Source organism: Typopeltis vanoorti, chromosome 20, assembly GCF_054136105.1.
Source record: "Typopeltis vanoorti isolate ZY-2024b chromosome 20, IOZ_Tvanoo_1.0, whole genome shotgun sequence".
NCBI classification, from domain to species: Eukaryota; Metazoa; Arthropoda; class Arachnida; order Uropygi; family Thelyphonidae; genus Typopeltis; species Typopeltis vanoorti.
In genome coordinates, this window is record NC_143568.1 from 107,706,402 (window position 1) to 107,727,071 (window position 20,670).

General features: G+C 33.5%; 1 protein-coding gene across 1 annotated transcript in view; it reads left to right on the plus strand.

Moving 5' to 3' along the window:
- Nup107 (nuclear pore complex protein Nup107) overlaps window positions 1-20,670 on the plus strand; it is a 304,699-nt gene that overhangs the window by 222,283 nt on the left and 61,746 nt on the right. Inside the window, exons 18-19 of the mRNA XM_090410299.1 lie at window positions 6,411-6,507; window positions 19,557-19,705. Coding sequence (XP_090266425.1) covers window positions 6,411-6,507; window positions 19,557-19,705 — 246 coding nt within the window. The remainder of the gene's footprint in view (window positions 1-6,410; window positions 6,508-19,556; window positions 19,706-20,670) is intronic.

A 20,670-nucleotide genomic window follows, 5' to 3' on the forward strand; every position in this document is an offset into this window, starting at 1 on the left:
TGGAGATCTTCAAACTTATTTTGGTGTTTTGGTGCCGTTTTTTGACTCTGTCGAATTCTTTTTTTGCCGTTGCGTCAGTGATATTCTCTAAGATCTGCCAAAGTTCCGTATTTAGAATATTATGCAGTGATTCTCGTAATGCGCTGATGGTTGCATTTGCGTTTGTTAATTCCCGGCGAGTGGTGCTAATCTGTTCACGTAACAGCGCTACACTCGCTCGTTTATAGATGCGTTGGGCTTTGGCCGAGTGGAACTTGTTTTTGATTTTAAAACAGTTCGGTATTAACTTGGTGTCTCGGCACCTCTTTAAGAAGGCTAACCTATTTAGTTGCCGCGCCAATTTCAACTTCCACTTACCATATTGTCGTGTCTTGCGTACGATATCGTCTCCGTGAAGAATCCTTAAACGTGTGGACAGACTTATGTGTTCGTTGAACATGTTGTTTATTATTTTAACGGTATAATAGAACACAGAAACTAAGTAAATAATTAATTTATTAACTTGATGCTGATATTTCGCTGGTGTTATAACCAGCATCTTCAGAGCACAAAAACACTGTTTGTCACAATATGCGAGACTGAAACAACATGGTGTACTTAAACAAAATTGTAGCAGCAACACGAAGACTAGAGTCCTGATTTTGGCACCTTCTATCTGGAGAAAAAAAAAAAGCTATCATATATTACTGGAGTCCTAGAAAAGTGCTAGTTTTTTCTTAATATGACTGTTTCCCAGATCTTCAGCAAGTTAATACAGCCATATTTGTTGAGATTTGGAGTGTGTTTTAGGGCTTCTGTCGCCTCTAAGAACAATCTCTCTGATTTATACGGGTTTCTGTGTAGTACTTTTGTGTTTTTCCAGTTGATCTTGTGTGCAGTTATTTTTTTCTTCTCCAGATAGAGGGCACCAAAATCAGGACTCTAGTCTTTGTGTTGCTGCTAAAATTAAGGGGATATTAAATCCCGCATTGTTTTAAAACCGAATCAAAGATCGGAATCAGAGAGTTTCATGCCGAATATAGTAAACTATAAAGTATAAAGTATCAGCAAATTACTAGCCTGAGCTAATGCAAGTAGTCCTAGTACGCAGTACAATCTTAGGCAACTCGTTGTAAAGGTGGGGAAAGTTCTGATCGCTAATCTTGGTATTTTCCATAATATAAAAACACATTTCCTAGGAAATGTATGCTGTTATTACATTATGGTGGGAGGTCACTACCCAGACCGGTTTCAGCCTTTTTCGAGGCTTCATCAGTGAGTAGCTAAACCAAATAGATACCAAAGGGTATAGCGAAAAGAACTTACTTACATACTCTGCTATACAAGTTGCCAAACAGGTGCACCCATTAAGTTACATAAATATAAATATATCGCTGAAATGAAGCTATTGGCTTCATTTCAGCGATATAGACATCATTCAAATTAAGGGGATATTAAATCCCACATTGTTTTAAAACCGAATAAGAAACTCAAAGATCGGAATCAGAGTGTTTCATGCCGAATATAGTAAACTATAAAGTATAAGAGATTACATAATTTTTCTAACATTCCATCAGGTAGAGGTAAATGGCTGGCCTAATTCATTGTGTCCCAAATAAGCAAAGCAAATTCTTGTTATATTCTCATTTTGTTTTTGTTCTTCCAAACTTGTTCCAGACCAAAGAATCGATCTATATCAAATGAAAACTACAAAGAATTGTCTGTTTTTAGCAATTAATATAGCACTGCTGTATCTTCCATGATTCTCCTCATAAACAGTCTACCAGTTGTCGTCAACACCTGAATTTCCAATTCATTTCCTATCTATAACTATCTTAGTAAATTAAGCAATGCACACTCATTTCACTTTTATGACTGATAAGAAATTTTATTTAATGTGTTAATTATCCTACCTTTTTCTCATGAGGTCATAGCATTTGCACTTGTCGCTTCACAGCACAGTAGCTGCTACTTAGATGTGTGCTTGATGAATATATATATATATATATATTGACTCGTTTCCCTGTAATGCAGTTTTTGCATTCATGAAAATCTAATTCGCTGATATGCTATTAACCATTGTTTTTTAAAATCAAGCTAAAAAATAATTTCTGAAAATTGCATCATAAATTGTTTAAAATAAAACATCAAGAATGAAATTTTGTTCTATTGCAGTATTTTGTAGTAAATTAAGATATAAATCTGCATTTTTAACACAGCTACCAATTTTAAACTGTAATACAGACTTGGACTTGCCCATGGTCAATTTGAATAGTAATCTCATCTATGCTCTCTGTTGCTAAGAATGGGTGCATTCAATTGCACCAACTCTGCATCTCAGAGTTGGTACTGAAAGGAAAAATAACATATTTACTTACAGTATAGCTCTAATTTAAGTACAGATGTTAGTTCAACTAAGCTGCATACCATATATTTTTATATTTCCAGCCCTTTAATCTAACGGTTTGTTGTTAATGGCAGGACAAGGTAGAGAAACTTCCATAATGCACTGCTCAAAACAGTTAAGGGATATTTTAGTTTCTGTCGGATAATTATAAATTTCTGCAAATAATTATAACTGTTGGGTACTTTATACATGAATAAATATTTCTTACTTATGGATAGGGTGTAATTGATCAGATATTGTTTTAATAATTGATATTTATTACTAATTTAACAAATTATATATTTTAGCATTGAATATTGTGATTTGCAGTGAGTGGAATGCAAACCATTGGTCTTCGAGCATATAAGCTTATGGCATGAAGACAATTTTGAATATTTCCCATCTCCAGAAAGCGATTCCAAAGTCGCAAAATTACACTTTAAGATATACTACACACTTGGGCAACAACTTGCTACGTTTGTCCAGCTTCTAATCGACCAATGGCTTTCCAAGCCATGGATTCCTTGATATCATGTTGCTCTGCCATTTTTAACAAAATAATGGGTGGTAGGTGAACAAGTTTACAGTTGAAGTGATAATTATGCACTGTGGAAGTGAGGCCAACAAGCCACGCTTTTATACTCCCACACATGCTAATATGGCTAAGACACGTTTCAACAAGTCTTAACTTGATTTTGTATGCAATTGCTTGTTCTACACTGTTGTATATTAAGAATATTTTAAAATAAATGTGTTAGATTTGTAAATTATTTTTATTTCTTTATAATTTACAAGAAAACCAAAATATCCCCTAATGTTTTGAGGTATATAATAGTGCAATAGAAGCATATACAATATTCGTGTAATCACATAAATATTGAATCTGCCTGGAAAAAGTAATCTCCAAATTTTTTTTCCACCTAATTGCACCTTCAGTGCAATTAGCAAGAAAATTCCAAGTTTTAAAAAAAAGTTTTCACTGTTTTTCAATTGAGTTGGGAGACAGTCACGAGTTCTGCCTTAGCAAACAAGTTCAATAATAGGTGTTGTGCACCTTTTCCTGGATTCAGCTCTTTCATGGGATTTGAACCTGCAGATAAGGCGCAGGTTCGAATCCCACAGTGAGTATGAATGTTTGTAATTGTCTTTAGGTGGGAGATGATTTCATCTTCTGGTGTAAGACCACCATCCTGCTTATTGGTAGCCTGATAAAAGTTCTATGTTTGGTCTCTAGAGCAGGGTTTCTGGACTATGTAAAAAATAAATTAAAAATATAAAAAAATATGAAATTGATAAATATAGAAAAAAAAAATCCTTAGCCACCCATGGTACAAAAGGTACTTTAGGTTTGCAAATAACATTTTCGTGGGTAGAAGCCACATTGGGGGGGGGGGGGGGGGAATTCCTCATTTGCTCAAATTTACAGAATAGAGAGCCATGTGATGATATCCTGTCAAATGCTTTTGCAAATTCAATTAGTGTTTGCTCTATAGCCATTTCCTTTATCCAACTCAACCATTATTATAGAAAGTGAGTAGATTACTTAGGCAAGATCTACCCTTAAAGCTATGCTCTCCCCCTCCTCCCATAGAGTATCATATTCTTATCCACCCATTCCTGAATTCTGCCTTTAACCAGTTTCTCCACTAGTTCCTTAACTACCATATCTGATATTGGGTGCATATAATCTTTGTTGTAATTTATTTATTTATTTTTATTTATATATTTATTTTTTTGTTAACTGTTTCGAACCATACTCAGTCAGTTTTCCTTTTTAATATCTGAATAAAACTTTCATTTAAATAATGTATAATCTGCTGCTTTTCTAAGGGAATACGTTTATTGAGAGATAATTGTGTTATTCATTCGGCATAAGTAATGCATCATAATTGAAAAATATTTAATTAAGATGGGTTATTTACAGATACATCAATTCACATATCATGGATGATTATCAGTGTAATACAGTTATGAAGCAATAAATTAAATGACTGTATATGGAGAATAGAATCTCTCCTTATATGCAGTCACGAGACAGCCAGGTAAAAAGAGATACTGTTAGGATTGGTTGAAGTGTGCATTCATTTGATTATCAAAAAAAAAAAAAAAGTGTGCATGTTACATGAAATAAAAACTTATATAATTAAAGAGGATAGTTCTTTAATTATATAATTATATACAAAAATCTGGGAAATTTATCAAAATTAGAATAACTTGCGCTCACATGGGACTGAATAGACTCAGTTGTTGATAAGGAGCAATCCAATACTCTTTTTATAAGAACATCTGTTTTTTGCAAACCTTCATTTTTTAGTTAATATATTCATCAGACTTTGCTCACCACCCCCCTCAGAAAAATATAGCATTATTAAATGCCTTATGTCAAGAGCTCATTTTATCTGTTCTTCATCTGATCTAATTCAGAAAGAAATTGCCATAGTAATTTGGCATCATTGCCAAATTACTACATAGATGCTCCCATAAATATAAGCATCTCTTTAAAAAAAAAATTCAAAAAAAAAATTCATATATATATATATATAATCACATGCATGCACGCTTCAATTGATTCTAATAGTAACTTTTTTTTTTTACCTGGCTGTCTTGCTACTACATATAATGAGAGATTCCATTCTCCAGATATCTTTATTGTTGTTTAATTTGTTGATTTCTAACTGTATTACACTGCTGATGATCCATGATATGTGAATTGATCTGTAATTAAGTCATCTTAATTTAATATTCTTCAACTGTGACTATGTGTTATGTGGAATTTCTAAGGGAATTTGTTTTTTGTAACTGATTTTTGTTCATGTGCCCTCTGTATTATTAATTCACTAATAAGAAAGAGTGGGAAATGTTTGTACTTGAAAATTTTTATTTATATATTTTCAAAAATAGTTTAACACACTTCTCATGACTGGTGAAGATACTTTTTAACATGGTGGCATACAAAGAAAAGATGAATAAGTATGTAAAATACTTAAGCTCATGTCTTAGAACATGATGTAGTTCCCTAAGTACAGTCATGAATAAACACAGGTTGTTTCCCCCCCCCCCCCTGCTCACATAGGACAGTGTCTCATATCTAAGTAGTTTAGGCACATTTATTCAAATTAGGAGTGTTGTGTGTATTGTCTTCACTTATTTTTATGATAGTTGCATTTTTAGTGGTTTTCCTCTGTCATACTGTGTTAAAAGTATGAAGTATATCTGCTAATCCATTTTTCTGTATTGGCTCGCAGCTCTAAAGTCTTGGTGGACACTGATCTTCTAAAATGTACAAAATAAACTAATTTACTGGTATTATGTGTGAATAAGAGAAGTTGCATGAATATAATTTTGTAAATTATGATTTTTAAAAATGTTTTGGAGCAGTCTTGTTTCTTTGTTAGTCTGTAAGATGTTATAAGGAAGATTTTGTAATCTTTTTATTTTAGTGAGATTACATCCATTTACACTAAAATAATTATCTGACTAAAACTATGTATGGCACTACATTGTAATGTTGTTTCTCCATCCCTACCCTATTCTATGCATCTACTCTGAGGATGTAAGTATGTTCTTTACTAGGAATAGTTTGCACTGAATTAAATTGACATGGAACAAACATTTTAGCTATAAAATTGTCTGTGGGTCTTGATTTTCTATAACTAGTTAAAGTTGTCAGTAGTGATAATACTTTGGTTGGAAAAGGTCTTGCTTTTATTCCATTGAGAATGTGAATAACCTTTATTAAAACATTTCATCTGAAGATGAGTTAGGCAGTCACATGCAAAAGTTGTAGGGTTTTTCTTCTGCATGTAACTGACAGATTGTTTCAGATAGGATTAACTGCTAGATCACGGCAATAATTAGTTTATATGAAACGAAATTATTACTTGACTACAACAGACATGAGCCTAACATGTTAAGGGGAAGATAAGTTGAAATAACTAGTTAAGTGATTTTGCTGAAAGGGATCCCATTTAAATGTTACTTTTATTCAGTATGTTTCACCAAGCATATAAATGCCACCTTCTGTATCTCTTGTTCTCTGTTGTAGGATCTTATTGAACAGAAGAAAATGGCCTTGGTTGCAGATTATGCTTCTACTCTTCCTCCAGCCCAGCAAGTTGTTTGGTATGTCAAATTTCTAGAAGGTGAGAAACATTAAATTAGGAATTTTTATGAAATAGTTTAAAAGTACTGTGTTATTCATTTTTTATCCTTGGACTGTCTATTATATATACTTTTTGACATGATTTTAATGAAAGTGCAACGTTGTTAATGAAACTACAACATCCAAACCAAAAAGACACACATGTGAGTCAGTAGTGGAATTAGTAGAGAATACTTCATGGATGAAAATTCATTGGGAGCCCTAATGTTCTGGCTAACAGAGCTTTGATGAAGCTGCAACTGGTCTAGCAAGCCAGCAGTGGATTTATTTAAGCTAAAAAGGAACAAAGGAATCAAAGTTGGTTGGATATAAATGGTAAATGACCTTGCATATTGGCTGCTTATCTCATTTAATTTGCCATCCTGGTTGGCTGATTGGATACCTGATCTCCAAACAAGCTGTGGGTTCAAATCTCTCTGTGGGCATGTTATGTCATGTTATAGTGTGATATCATTTCCTTTCTTTATTGGAGACCTGAAGGGATTCCAATAAAAAAAATAATTTAAAAAAAAATTATTACTTTTGATTTCACCTTTTTTAAACTGCCTGATTTCTGAGAATGAGATTAAAAGATTATCAGTAGTTTCCTTTTCTTTAAAACACATACACACATATATATAAAATAAGGGTGCTCCTTTCATTCTTGGAACAAAAAAAAATATAATAAAATAAAACTTGCATATACATATTTGTATGTACAAACATGTGCATATTTGCATATTAATAAAGCACTTCCTAATTATTCATATGTGATTTGTCTATCCAGATGAATATTGAGATCATTACATGCTACAAATCAAGTATTTTCCCCCTGTCATTGCAATGAATTCATCATTTCTTTATCATCTCAGCTTATTTTTAATCACGAACATGATTTGTGTGCAGGGTTATTTTATATGGATTATAATCTAACCATGAAAGGTTTATTTGTAAACCAATAGTACAATTCTTGCAATGGGTGAGCTAAGTTTTTTTTTTATTGGCTGGAAGCACTGCTCCAGGGACCAAACATGAAACTTCATTGCAATAAAATTAAGGAGACTAAAACCATATTAAGAATAATTACTTTAATTTCCCAATGTTTCAACCTGGGGTGCTTTAGGGTCAAAGCTGTATAACTGAGAGGAGACCTCCACATAGCCTTTAAAGGAATGCGGAGAACCAACCAGGGGTTCTGACATAATGTCCAATCCTCACCTTCTCATGGTGCACCCTGTTGGATATCTACTTTGATACTGAACGAACGAGGATGGGCTGGCAATTTGGGATTTAGCCGACCAAATTGTATTCTTATTGGTTAAACCAAAATAAAAAAAATGATGGTACAACATGACAAAATTTCATGCCGGCTGCGGCGTCGCCCGGTTAAACAAGGCCCCCGTTGTTTTCGCCAGGGAACCACGGCGAACAGCGAAAAGTCAGCTACTGGAACAAATCTGAAAACAAACCCCAACTCAACATCACCAGAGTTAAAGATCGGTACTATCAACATAAGAAGCCTGAATGGCAAAGAAATGGAGCTAGCTGAGGAATTAGATAAGTACCAGATCGACATAATAGGGGTGACTGAAACAAAAAAGACCAAAACTGAGATCTTTCTGAGCAATAAATACAAAATGTTATATTCAGGCAATGACAATCAAGGAATAGAAGAAGTAGCTAGCCATAGTATTCAACACAAAATACGAGGCTAATCTTCTTGAATGGCAGTCGGTCTCAAGTAGAGTAATGTGGGCAAATATGAGAATGTGGAACTGGACAATGAGACTTATTTGTGCCTATGGTCCCACAGAAGGTTCTACTAAGGTAGAAGTGGAGGAATTTTTTGACGCTTTAGAAAAAGCAACTGCCACAATGAAAAAGGAAAAGTTGGTCCTTGTTGGGGATCTAAATAGCAGAGTAGGAAATGATTGTGAGACATACAAAAATATTTTGGGAAAATTTGGAGAAAAGAGCAAAGCTAATAATAATGGCAAATATCTGTTGGATTTCTGCTCAAGACATGGATTGGTTATTACCTAACACCATGTTCCAACATAAAAATGTGCACAAATTCACATGGAGAGCAGAGGCTAGGAATAAGAAAAGTCTCATTGACTATGTTATTGTTGATAGTGATGTTTTCTCCCTGGTGCAGGACACCAGAGTGTACAGAGGATTTGAAATTGGAAGTGATCACTATTTAGTCTTGAGCAGGATAAAATTGAATTTCATATTGAAAAGAATAACATGTAAGAAAGTTTTAAAGCGAATAAAAGTTGAGCAGCTCTCAGATGTGAACTGTAGACTAAAATACAGAAAGATTATTGAAAAGAAAATGAAAGAGTTTGAGAACAGGAATCAAACCTTGGAGATTCAGTGGCAAACTCTGAAGAAAACATTGATTGATTCTGCCAGAGAGGCATGTGGTGAGGTTGTGTGTAAGGATAAAAAAATTAGAACTCCCTGGTGGACACAGGAAGTTAAAGAGGCGGTGAAGGAAAAGAAGAAAGCATATCAAAAGTTCCAGGCAAATAAGTCAGCTTATACTCTTACAGAATACAGAGACAAATGTAAGAAAGCTAAACAGTGTGTAAAACTAGCTAAACAAAAGTCATTGGAGGACTTTGGCAAGAACATAGCAAATAAATATCAAGAAGGTGGCAAAATATTCTGGAGGTTGTTGAAGAAGCTTAGGAATGGAGGAAAGAGTGCTGTAAAAGGAGTTAGAGATGATAAAGGTGACATGAAAACAGGAGAAAAAGATATCCTTGAAGTGTGGAGTAATTACTTTGAAAAACTGCTAAATGAAACAAGCAGTGATGACAGCACAGTGATAAAAAAACACTGACCAGGCATGCAGTCAGGAATATTTATCCATACTTGAAGTAGAAAAAGCCATCAAAGGCATGAAATGTGGAAATGCAGCAGGAGTAGATGATATGCGACCAGAAATGCTGAAGTATGGTGGTATAAAAGTTTTACGGTGGCTGCACTGCATAGTTCAGAAAGCCTGGACAGAGGAACGAATTCCCGATGATTGGAGTAGAGCTCTCATAGTACCCATATATAAAAAGGGAAATAAAACTGAATGTGAATATTACAGAGGTATTTCCCTACTGAGTGTTCCTAGCAAGATCTATGCAAGTATACTTGAGAAACGGTTGAGAAGAATTGTGGAAGAAAAGATTGGTGAAGAACAAGCTGGATTCAGACCAAATAGAGGCTGTCAGGATCAGATCTTCACTTTACGACAAATAGTCGAGAAAGCATGGGAATATAACAAAGATCTGTATTTAAGTTTTGTCGATTTGTAAAAGGCATATGACAAGGTGCCAAGAGAGAAGCTATTCAATACACTGCAGTTATATGGTGTCAATGGGGCATTATATCAAGCAATACTTAGTCTTTATTTGAGTTGTAAGTCAGCAGTTAGAATTGAAGGAAGTACAGGAAGATGGTTTAATGTTAAATCTGGTGTGAGACAAGGATGTACATTATCCCCTCTGTTATTCATTATTTATATGGATCACATTATGAAGGAAAGTGGTATTAAACCTGATATGAAAATTGGTGATGTTAATGTCAGCTCTTTGCTTTATGCGGATGATGTTATACTTTTAAATAAATCCGCTACAAGTCTGCAAGATTCTCTGACTAAATTCAATTGCTGTTGTAATAGATATGGTATGAAGGTCAGCAATAAAAAGACAAAGACAATGAAAATAGGCAGAATCATTGAAAATGTCAACTGTGTTGTGAATGGAGAACCTGTGGAACAAGTAAAACATTTCAGCTACTTAGGCACGATTTTTACTGAAGATGGTAAATTAAATAAAAATTAAATAGAAATAGACAACAGAATCAGCAAAGCTGGTATGGTAGGAAGTCAATTGAATAAATTCATATGGAATAAGAGAGAAATTAGTCAGAACACTAAATTAGCTGTATACAAGACAGTGTTCGAACCAGTTTTAACTTATGGATCTGAGAGCTGGGTCAGAAGTAAAACACTTGACCAAAGACTAGAGACCGCAGATATGCGAGTCCTGAGAAAGATTATAGGCATGAACAGATGGCATCAATGGCAATATCATATTAAAAATGAGGATATTAGGAAAGAACTTGACATTGTCAGCATCCAGGAATGCGTTAGCAGAGCTAATCTCAGGTGGTATGGTCACTTAAATAGAATGGGAGAGGAAAGATTAGCAAAACAAGTGTTCTCTGCCAGGTTGGCAGGAAAACGACCCAGAGGAAGACCAAGATATAAGTGGATTGATACGGTACAAAGTGCCTTAGACGATAGAAATATAAGATCTGATAATGTTGGAGTCTTGACAAGTAACAGACTGATTTGGAGGAAAATTGTAGCTAGGAACTTAGTAATGATGTAATTTTTTCATGTAGTGCTGTCGTATCCTGTACACCTCTTGAGGGTACATGGCAGGAATTTGATGATGATGATGATGTTTCAACCTTCGTATTAAGGTCATCATTTAGAGCAGGGGTCGCCAAAGTCATTTGCCTGTCGACCACCAACATCCGTTTATTGGTAAATACGTCATTTTGACCTACTTGATTGGCCTCAGTAACTATTTTCATGATCTTACTCCATCTTTCAGGTTCTATTCATGGACATGTAAGATGGAGGTACTGATCCCACGATTCACTCTTAATTGCGTTGTCATTATCTCCATGTCTTTTCCGAATTAAATATTACCCATACAATGATGTCTTATATTTTTCTATCGACCCCTAACAATGTCATCTCGGCCCCAGGGGGTCGATATCGACCCCTTTGGCGACCACTGATCTAGAGTATGCACGTATTCACATAAATATATATATAAATATACAGAGACAAGCTATATTACATTTCAAACAGTATGTCAAAGTAGCAATGATTTGATCAACCGTTATTCTATTGGACTGACCTCTAGTGTGAAAAAAAAAAACTTACATTAAAACTATATCCTATTTATAACATCCTCAGGCACTGAATTCATATTAATACTTTAAATACAGAAATAGTGGTGACCTAATCAATAATTTAACATGTGTAATGTTAAGACTAAAATCCTGCATTAATAATTATAATTTAAAATGAGCTCTCAGAACAAAATGGGTAGAATATGAGCCATCCATATTCTTGTGATTTTTAAACCATCACTATTGTTAAGATTAGAGTGGTTGATAAGAATTTCACAGGCCTCTTTAAATTTGCATTCATGTTTATGTGATGTGTGATGTAATAAACAGATCCCTTTCCAGTCAATTCTATATAGAGTATTCACTGCATAATCAGAAAGGCCAGATTTACCATAGTTATTAAATTTAATGTGCCATTTATGTTCCTGTTTTTAGATAGGAATTGTGGGTTCTGTTTCATCTGTATAAGGCATTACAAGTATACTGAATATGGTATACTCCAGGATGGGGCAGTGAAGGGAGTGAATTCTTGGAGGAGTTGAACAAGTTCTTTAATTTGGCATTAGGTCTAGAGGTTGTATTAATGTTGTATTTCTAGTGTTCTCTTTATTTTATCTGATATCCCTTTAATGTAAGGAATGGCTATAGTTTTATTGTAATCTAGTTTATTTTTATTATTAGGTGCAGTCTTAATTTTGTTGATAGTGTTTTTGTTGTGGCCAGTCTCTTTGTCCTTCCCAGTTCCATTTCAGTGTTCCGGACAATGCTCAATTTTTGAGGTGGATCTACTTTAGAGCTCGATCTTGGCATGATGTAGACAGTGGATTTCTTCCTGTCCTCTTCTTCCTTTCAGCAGATCCACTTTCCTTCACTTTCAACAGCAGCAGACATACAATAGTAGATTGACCAGAGGACACCCTTTTAGCTATTCCACATAATTTCAATAGAATAGCCTTTTCTGTTCAAAGCTTGAATCGCACTTTTTCTGCTTGGTGTTAACTGCATGTAACTAGCTCTCTTGATGTCTATTTATAGCATAAAAAATTCTGATGGAATAGCAGCACTGTTACATTATATAGAAACTTGTGAAATGATAGATGATGCAAAACAACAAAATATCTAATGATAAACCAATAAAAATGACCATGTACCTACTAAAAACTATAGTTATGCAAGGTGATGCAGTTTCTATGAAATTAAAAAAAAATTTTTTTAATATATATTTGATCCACACATGAATGGCCAGAAGACTTACAGCACACTAGTGCCGTGTGTAGGCAAGAGTAATAGAAAAAAAAGGAGGAGTCTATTCGTATTTTTCTTGAACAACTAAGGGTTGTAGTCTTTGGGGAAGGCAGAGTCAGGGAGACTGTTCCAAAGGACAGAAGTAGATGGAATAAAAGAGAAGGAAGTGAAGTTGGTTCAGTGGTGTTTAGCAGTGGTTTTTGTTTTAATGATTTTGGAGAAGAGTGGAAGAATAATAGTGTCTAATTCAACAGAGCACTGTCCATGAAAGTTTTTCTGTAGAAGAGAGACAAGGCAGAAACTGAACGTCTGAGAGGAGAAGGATCATTAATTAGCCAGATTGTCCTCTTCTGGATAGAATCAAGCAATCTCAGAGAGGATTTTTGGTGCACACCCCAAATATGGGAGCAGTATTCTATGACTGGACAGATTTGGGATTTGTATAGAATTAACAGCTGTGAAAGTGTGAAGTGTCTTGTCTGAAAAAGTACACCAAGTTTTTTTGGCAGCTGCAGAAGCTATAGTTGAAATATGGTTGTGCCTGGAAAGATCGGAGGTGCAAGTTAGTCCAAGAAAGGAAATCTGATCCTGTTTGGATATCTCAGTATTACTGAAGGTGAGAGGAAAGGATGCGAGTTCTTTCTTGCAAAAGATCAAAGTGGTAGTATTTAAGCTAACAAGGTTGTCCTTATGCCACTGGAATATAGCTAGGAGATCTGAGTTCAGGTCCCTGGTTGTTGTAGATCTTGAGGATTCTAATACTTTAGCACTAACAGGTTTGTTTGAATGAAAAGGAGGAATGGAGTGTGCTGTTGTTGGCAAAGTTATGGATAGTATTGGAAGTCTGTGAGACCCAGTCATTTAGATGAGTAAAAGAGTAGGTGAAAGAACAGAACCCTGGGTGCTCCTGCATTGGTGGGGAAATCTGAGGAGAGTAGGCCATCCACTGTGACACATAGTGAGCAACTAGTGAGAAAGTTGGCGATCCAGTTGCAAAGTGAGGAAGGCAGACCATAGGATGGCAGTGTGGTGAGTAGGTCCTGTGCCAAACCCAATCAAATGCCTTTGAGATGTTGAGGGCAACCATGTGGGTAGGTGGTGAAAGCAAGAAGATCAGCTGTAAATTGAAAGTGGCAGAATCCATACTGCTGTCACTGATTAGTTGGTATGTCTCTAGGTGGTTCGAGAGTTGGTTGTAACCACTCCTTTTTCCTGATCATTACTGCCTAAATATAACATCTTGTAGTTGTTATATTGAAGAATCATACCTCTTTTTGTCTTCTTTGTTTCCATAACACCAGTTATGTTGACATGATACTTCTAATTCTTCTATCAATTCCACTTCTTTTCTGTTGATACTTCTTATGAATGGTGCCTATTTTGAATTATCCTGATATATATATATTTTTTTTTTTCATTTGCTGACTTTTTGCTGTTCATCTTGCTTCCTTGACAAAAATAGCAAGGGTTTTTTTAATGGGGCAATGCCTCAACAGGCATGTTTCATCTTGTTGTACCATCATTGTCTTTTGGTTTAAGCCAATATATAATACAATTTGGTTCACTAAATCCTCATTTGCCAGCCCATCCTCATTTATTTATTATCCAGGTGTGTGTGTGTGCGTATTAACAAGGTGTGCCATGAGATGGACATTGATTTTTTCCATGTTCCTTAAAATGGCAAGCAGAGGTCTCCTTTCAGTTATGTAACTGTGATCCCAATAGCAGCAAAAGAAGGGGTAATAGCCAAAAATTGTGAAATTGTTGGCTATTACCCCTTCTATTTTTTTTTTGAAACTATTTTTTTGTGAAATTTTTTTTAATGAACTTATGTTACACATTTTATTCCCATATCTCTATCATAAAAAAAGTAAATTTTATGTATTAATTTTAGTGACATTTCAGAAAATAATTAGTCAACTTTCACCATAGCAACCTTGAGATCTAGGGATCGCTGCAATAATATTTGTGCTTTTGATTTTTTTTTGTTAGAACTTTGATGTAGTTTATAATGAGTGAGTTTATCAAACTGTAACAAGAATTGGTTGTACCCAGTTTTTGAATGTTATGTTTGTAGTTGGTTAGTGGTGACATACACAGTTTTCTGCATAGCAGAAAAAACTTTCATTCTGTTGTTGCTGACGTAATTTCTTGATATTTATTACCTCAGTATGAAGAACTCTTTACAGCACTCTAATTAGTTTACAAGTTAATCACTAATACAAACATATGCTTCATTGTGCTTGGATTGTGCAATGCCATGAAATGCTATGTGTTTCACAGCATTGCAGACAAGAATTCCAAGCACAACAACTGTCTACTGGTCATGTAAAAACAAATGATACCATTGGTGTTATTGTTGCTGACGAGTAAACTGTTCTCATTGATTGAATACTTTTTTAAACAGTGATGTTAAATGTATTTAGTTTGATTTCATTCTTATTGCATTTTGGTACATGAGAAATATGGTGAGCAACTTAAAAAAAAAAAAAAAACAATCTGAGGCAAACAGCAGATAGCCAAGTGAATAGCATCTCTGCTTTGTTACCAAAATTGTGGATTTATATCCCACTGTTATATGGATGTGTCTTTAATAAGTATTGTACACCCACACTTCATAGAACTGAGCTTGGCAATGTGCCAAGAATAGTCGATTCATGCTGAAGGGCAGAAATAAATAAAGGATGTACAAATTGGTCACCAGCACTTGAAAATACGTGCTTTATACGTATAATTTTCCAACTGTTGTACAAGCAAAATAGTTGCCGCTTTAAGAACAAGAATTTTCATATAAGAAAAGCTAATTTTCCGACGTATAATAATAAACGCTCATCCCATGAAATGCATTGATTATTCTAATATCAGAATGGATTCTCCTTCTGACTTGCACAGAAGTGTTGAAGGGTCTCACATCTGTGGTTGTACAGTAGATACAAATGATTTTTACACCTAAATAGATTAGTGTTTACTAATGAAGCAAGGCAGTAATCTATGAAGTGGCATGGAAAATACCATATTTGGTCTCTACAAAAGAGTTCTTGGTTTATTTAATCCTGCTCATCCATCCTGTTAATGTGCTATAACTTTCTGACCTTATTAGTTGTGATTATCATTAAAAAAATTAACAAAGATAGGATATGATTTATCTCTCCCCTCTGTACATATTAATTTTTGGTTTATTAAAAAAAAATTGGTTTATTAATTAAAAATGGGCTTATTGTTAATAAGCCCATTTTTTATACATCTTAATTTTTGTTTTATTTATAAGCACTTTTTTTTTTAATTTTTTCTTCTAATGATTACCTGATTATATATTTTTAAGACTGAAATCCATGAATTTCTGTGTTTCTTTACAATAGCACATACTCTCTTTTGATTTTAACCTATGTTGGTAGAGTTGTTCTATGAAGAATAGAAGTAGAATTGGTTCTATGAAGTGTGGGTGTACTATAAAGACTTTTACACACATCCATATCACAGTGGGATATTATTAGCTTTTTTTAAGAAAAAAATACTTATATTTCAGAAATGTTATGGATTAATATTGTCATTATGAAACTGGTGCAACAAATTATTATTACTAATTTATTATTTAAGTCATAAATTTTAAATATTTGAAAATTTATTTAAAAAATAAATGTTTATATAATAATGGAAATATCAAAGCTTATTGGGTGATGGAGCTACCTCACTTTCCAGCCAAAGGCAAATTTACATATAATACAAATTTTAAATTATATTTTTCTTCTTGATCTTCTTCTTTCTCATCCATCAGATGATGGGTTAAGTCCCCTATGAACAAATCTTTGTAATCTGGCTATATATCTCTGGTCATTTCTGTCATCTCTCTGAAGCTCAATAATTGTAACCTTTCTTTCAAAGACTTAACCAAGTTCTTTTTGGTCGTTTTCCTCCAATGATTCCTTCAAGGCTATATTTGGTAATCTCTGAGAGGACATTCTTTGGATTTCAGAATTATATATATGATATCTTGTTGTTGTTGTTGCTGTCGAATTATATCTATGATATCTTCTCTATGGTTTAACTCATGTTGGACTTACTTATTTTTTTTAAGCATTTCATTTCGAATGCTCTGGTTTTCTGTATTTCTTTCTGCTTGAGTCTCCATGTCTCAGCTTCATATGTTGCCATAGGTATAATAATAGTTTTCTAGAGTTTGTTTGAGGCTTTTTGAAATGCTGTTATTTTTCCATATTTTGTTTAATTTATTCATATTAGACCATCCTATGTTAAATCTGTATTTTATTGTTTCTATGTTGTCAGAGTTATGTATGAGTAATGAAATTGCCAAGATATGTAAATTGTTTTACCTGTTCAAGTATCCTCATCTCCTCCTATTTTCATTCTTTTAGTTTTGCTTAGATTGATTTTTATTCCAAAAGTTTTGCACTCTTCGTTTAAAAATGTTGTCTTATCCAACTGTGCTGTAGATTCTACAAGAATAATAATATCATTTGCATATTTAATTATATACCATCTGTCTTGAAGAAATATAAAAAAACATTTATAAGTGCCAGTATATTCTTCAAATCACAACATTATTCAGCATAAAAAAAACTCATCTACATAGTTTTTCCTTCAGTTATCACAAACTAGCTGTTGTTATCTTTTGTTTTATCATGTAGACAAAACTTCATAAGTCTCTTGTCTCTTACAGAACTTTTATTCTCTTCAATTCTCACAGAAGAAAGACTAACACAAAATCTACTTCCTATATAACAATAACATAAGTCATTTAAATTATTTCTGCATTCTAAAATTCAAAAATTCTACTTCAAAGCATATTTTGCTTTCATCCGAAACACTTCAGTTTAATTCACTTTCTATATGAAAGTCACAGCAAGCTCCATTGAATAAACTACTAAAACCATACCAAGCTGAATTCTGTATGCAAGTCTTAGCATGCTTCATTAAAGAAATAACAAAAACCATATCATTAGCTTCAAATCGCTTTTCAGACTAAGAATCCCAAAAGAACAAAATGAACTTTATGGTCCCATTTCTATGTGAAATGGAGAGCAATAAAATTTCTTTCAGTTTCAACTGAATAAATCCTATATGGATTAATGAGTACAAAAAAAAAAAAAAAAAAAAACTTATTTTTCTTTCAAAGTTTTCCTCTATCAGTTTTTCATTTCTAATTTTTCTTCTAATTTCTGCTTAGTCTTCAATATATGAGACATAAAAACACCACAATTCTCCTCCTGTTGTGTTTCTTTTGAACAGCTGAATGTTAGCGATGTCTGTTAACACATTCACATTGGGGCAAGTGAAATTTCCAGCAATTTTGTTGTTGGACATGCTGCTTTTCATGACGATTTCTTCAATTGTAAATAATCCCACATAGTGCCTGGGGGGTGGGGGGGTGAAAAGGAATGTTCTTTTCAGAATATATTAAAAAACAATAATTAAAGAGAATGATACATTGATTATTAATTACTACTTGATTTACTAAAAAATGTAAAGAATAGCAAATATAGGGAAGAGAAAGAATAGGTGTGAATAAAAATACTTTCAGCACTGTAAAATAGATTATGAATAATTTACATTTGTGATATTATATGTGTGCTTGTGTTATAAGTATCTGGGGGTGGAGTGAAGAATACGGGATCCTATAAACTCTCAACTTTCATATTTGCATTTATGATAGCATAATTAAAAAAAAAAATTATGAATAGATGGAAAGGGATTTGTTTGTGAAATATAAATTACTAACCAATAAAAAACAACAACTGTATATATTGCTAGCTCAGTAAATAAATATAGGGAGGTGCTTATCCTATCATCTAATGATGTTGATCAGGTGATTCACGTGGGTGTGGTAGAAATACATGTGGGTTGAAAATCATCTTGTACAATTTATTGTACTTGCTATGTGTATTTCTTTCTTTTTTTTATATATATTTCACTTTATTTTCTAATTGTACTATTTGTTGACAAATAGTGCAATTAGAGACAACTGGAATAAAAATGGCACTACCTAATGAAACATATGTCCCTTCTCACAGAAAACTATGTTGCATAGACTCAAGCAAAACTGTTTGTTATAACACCAAACACAGTATCTAACTAAAAATAGTTGTCCTAACATTTGTCCGAATTTTCAATTACATAAAATAAGTATTTGTTCGATTGCATTTGTCATTAAGACAGATCACAAATGCCAACTTCAAATAAAATTCTACCTAAAGAGTTGCAATTAACATATCACATAAACTTTTCAGTGAGCCTGTCCAATGCGGAAGTGGCACACAAACGGTAATGAAAAGTCCTGTGGGTATGATAAAAACTTCCTGATGTGAATGTGTTAACATTCTTTTTGCATACTCAGACATATGCTAGAGCAACTTCCACTCCAGTCCACCATTGTGTGCTGCCATTACTGTTTTCACCACTGTGCTTGAAATGATGAAGTTCTTTTCATAGTGGAAAGTTGTTTAATTTTAACTTTATATTGAAAGCAGTGGAAATTAGAACATTTCTTCATTTCACAATGCTTTAACATTGAGGTCATGCATAAGTTACAACTGACTTTTGCTTCTCTCATAAGTGTACAAACAGCAAATTTATTTTATATCTGAGCAAAACCTTAGTAACCCAAAATGAAATAGCATCTTGAAACATCTTGCTCATGACATACAAAAAGAAACAAACATTTAACTAACAACTTTAGAAAATAATACCACACTATTAACTTCTTAATTTTAAATTCAATTCAGCTTTCATTTGTGGGATATCTTGATTTTAATACAGATATCCTACAGTAAAAAAAGTAAAGGAAATCTATTCAAATGAGTGGATATCGAGTGCATTGGATCAGAATTCGGGATTAATTTTTTTCCATTTTTTCAGGTGTTACACAGCAGGAAGACAGAAAACACTGTTTGCTGTTAGCAGAGGAAGCAGGTTTAGATGTGTGTTTAATAACTAAAACTCTAGTAGAAAACATTAGGGGTGAAGAGATGAAATGTGAAGATGTCTTCTCTTCAGAAACTACAGAGGTAATTATATGTCAATGAGCATTCTTGTAAATTTCAGATTAATCCTTCAAAAATAAAAGAAAATGTATTATGCAAAATATGTTCAATAGTTTAAAGGTGCAGTAAACTGTTATTTGCTAACCACTAGTTTTGAATTTCCTTATACTAGCACATGCAGTAAAGTAATTAAAAAAGAAATCAACTAAAATAAGATTCAAACATTTCAAAAAGTACTACAAAATATTTTTTTTATTTTCTTCAGTTTGACAACATTTTAATATTAATTTGCATAATTCTAAAACTTCATAAATGTAATAAATGTCTAAGTATTTATTAGATTTAATAATTAAACTTTTTGACACACTGAAACAGCAAAAAGTCACCTACTGGAACAAATTCTAAACCACATCCCAATTCGATATCACCAGAGTTCAAGATCGATACTATCAAAATAAGAATCCTGATTGGCAAAGAAATGGAGCTAGCTGAGGAATTAGATAAGTACAGATTGACATAATAGGGGTGACTGAAACAAAAAAGACAAAAACTGGTGAGATCTTTCTGAGCAGTAAATACAAAATGTTATATTCAGGCAATGACAATCAAGGAAAAGAAGGAGTAGCCTTAGTATTCACCACTAAATAGAAGGCTAATCTTGAATGGCAGGCAATCTCAAGTAGAGTGATGTGGGCAAATATCAGAATTGGGAACTGGACAATGAGACATTTGTGCCTATGGTCCCACAGAAGGTTCTACTAAGGTAGAAGTAGAGAAATTTTTTTAGGCGTTAGAGAAAGCAACTGACACAACGAGAAAGGAAAATTGGTCCTTGTTGGGGATCTAAATAGCTGAGTAGGAAAACTGTCAGACATTCAAAAATATTTTGAAAAAATTTGGAGAAAAGAGCAAAGCTAATAATAATGGCAAATATCTGTTGGATTTCTGCTTAGGACATTGACTGGTTATAACTAACACAATGTTCCAAC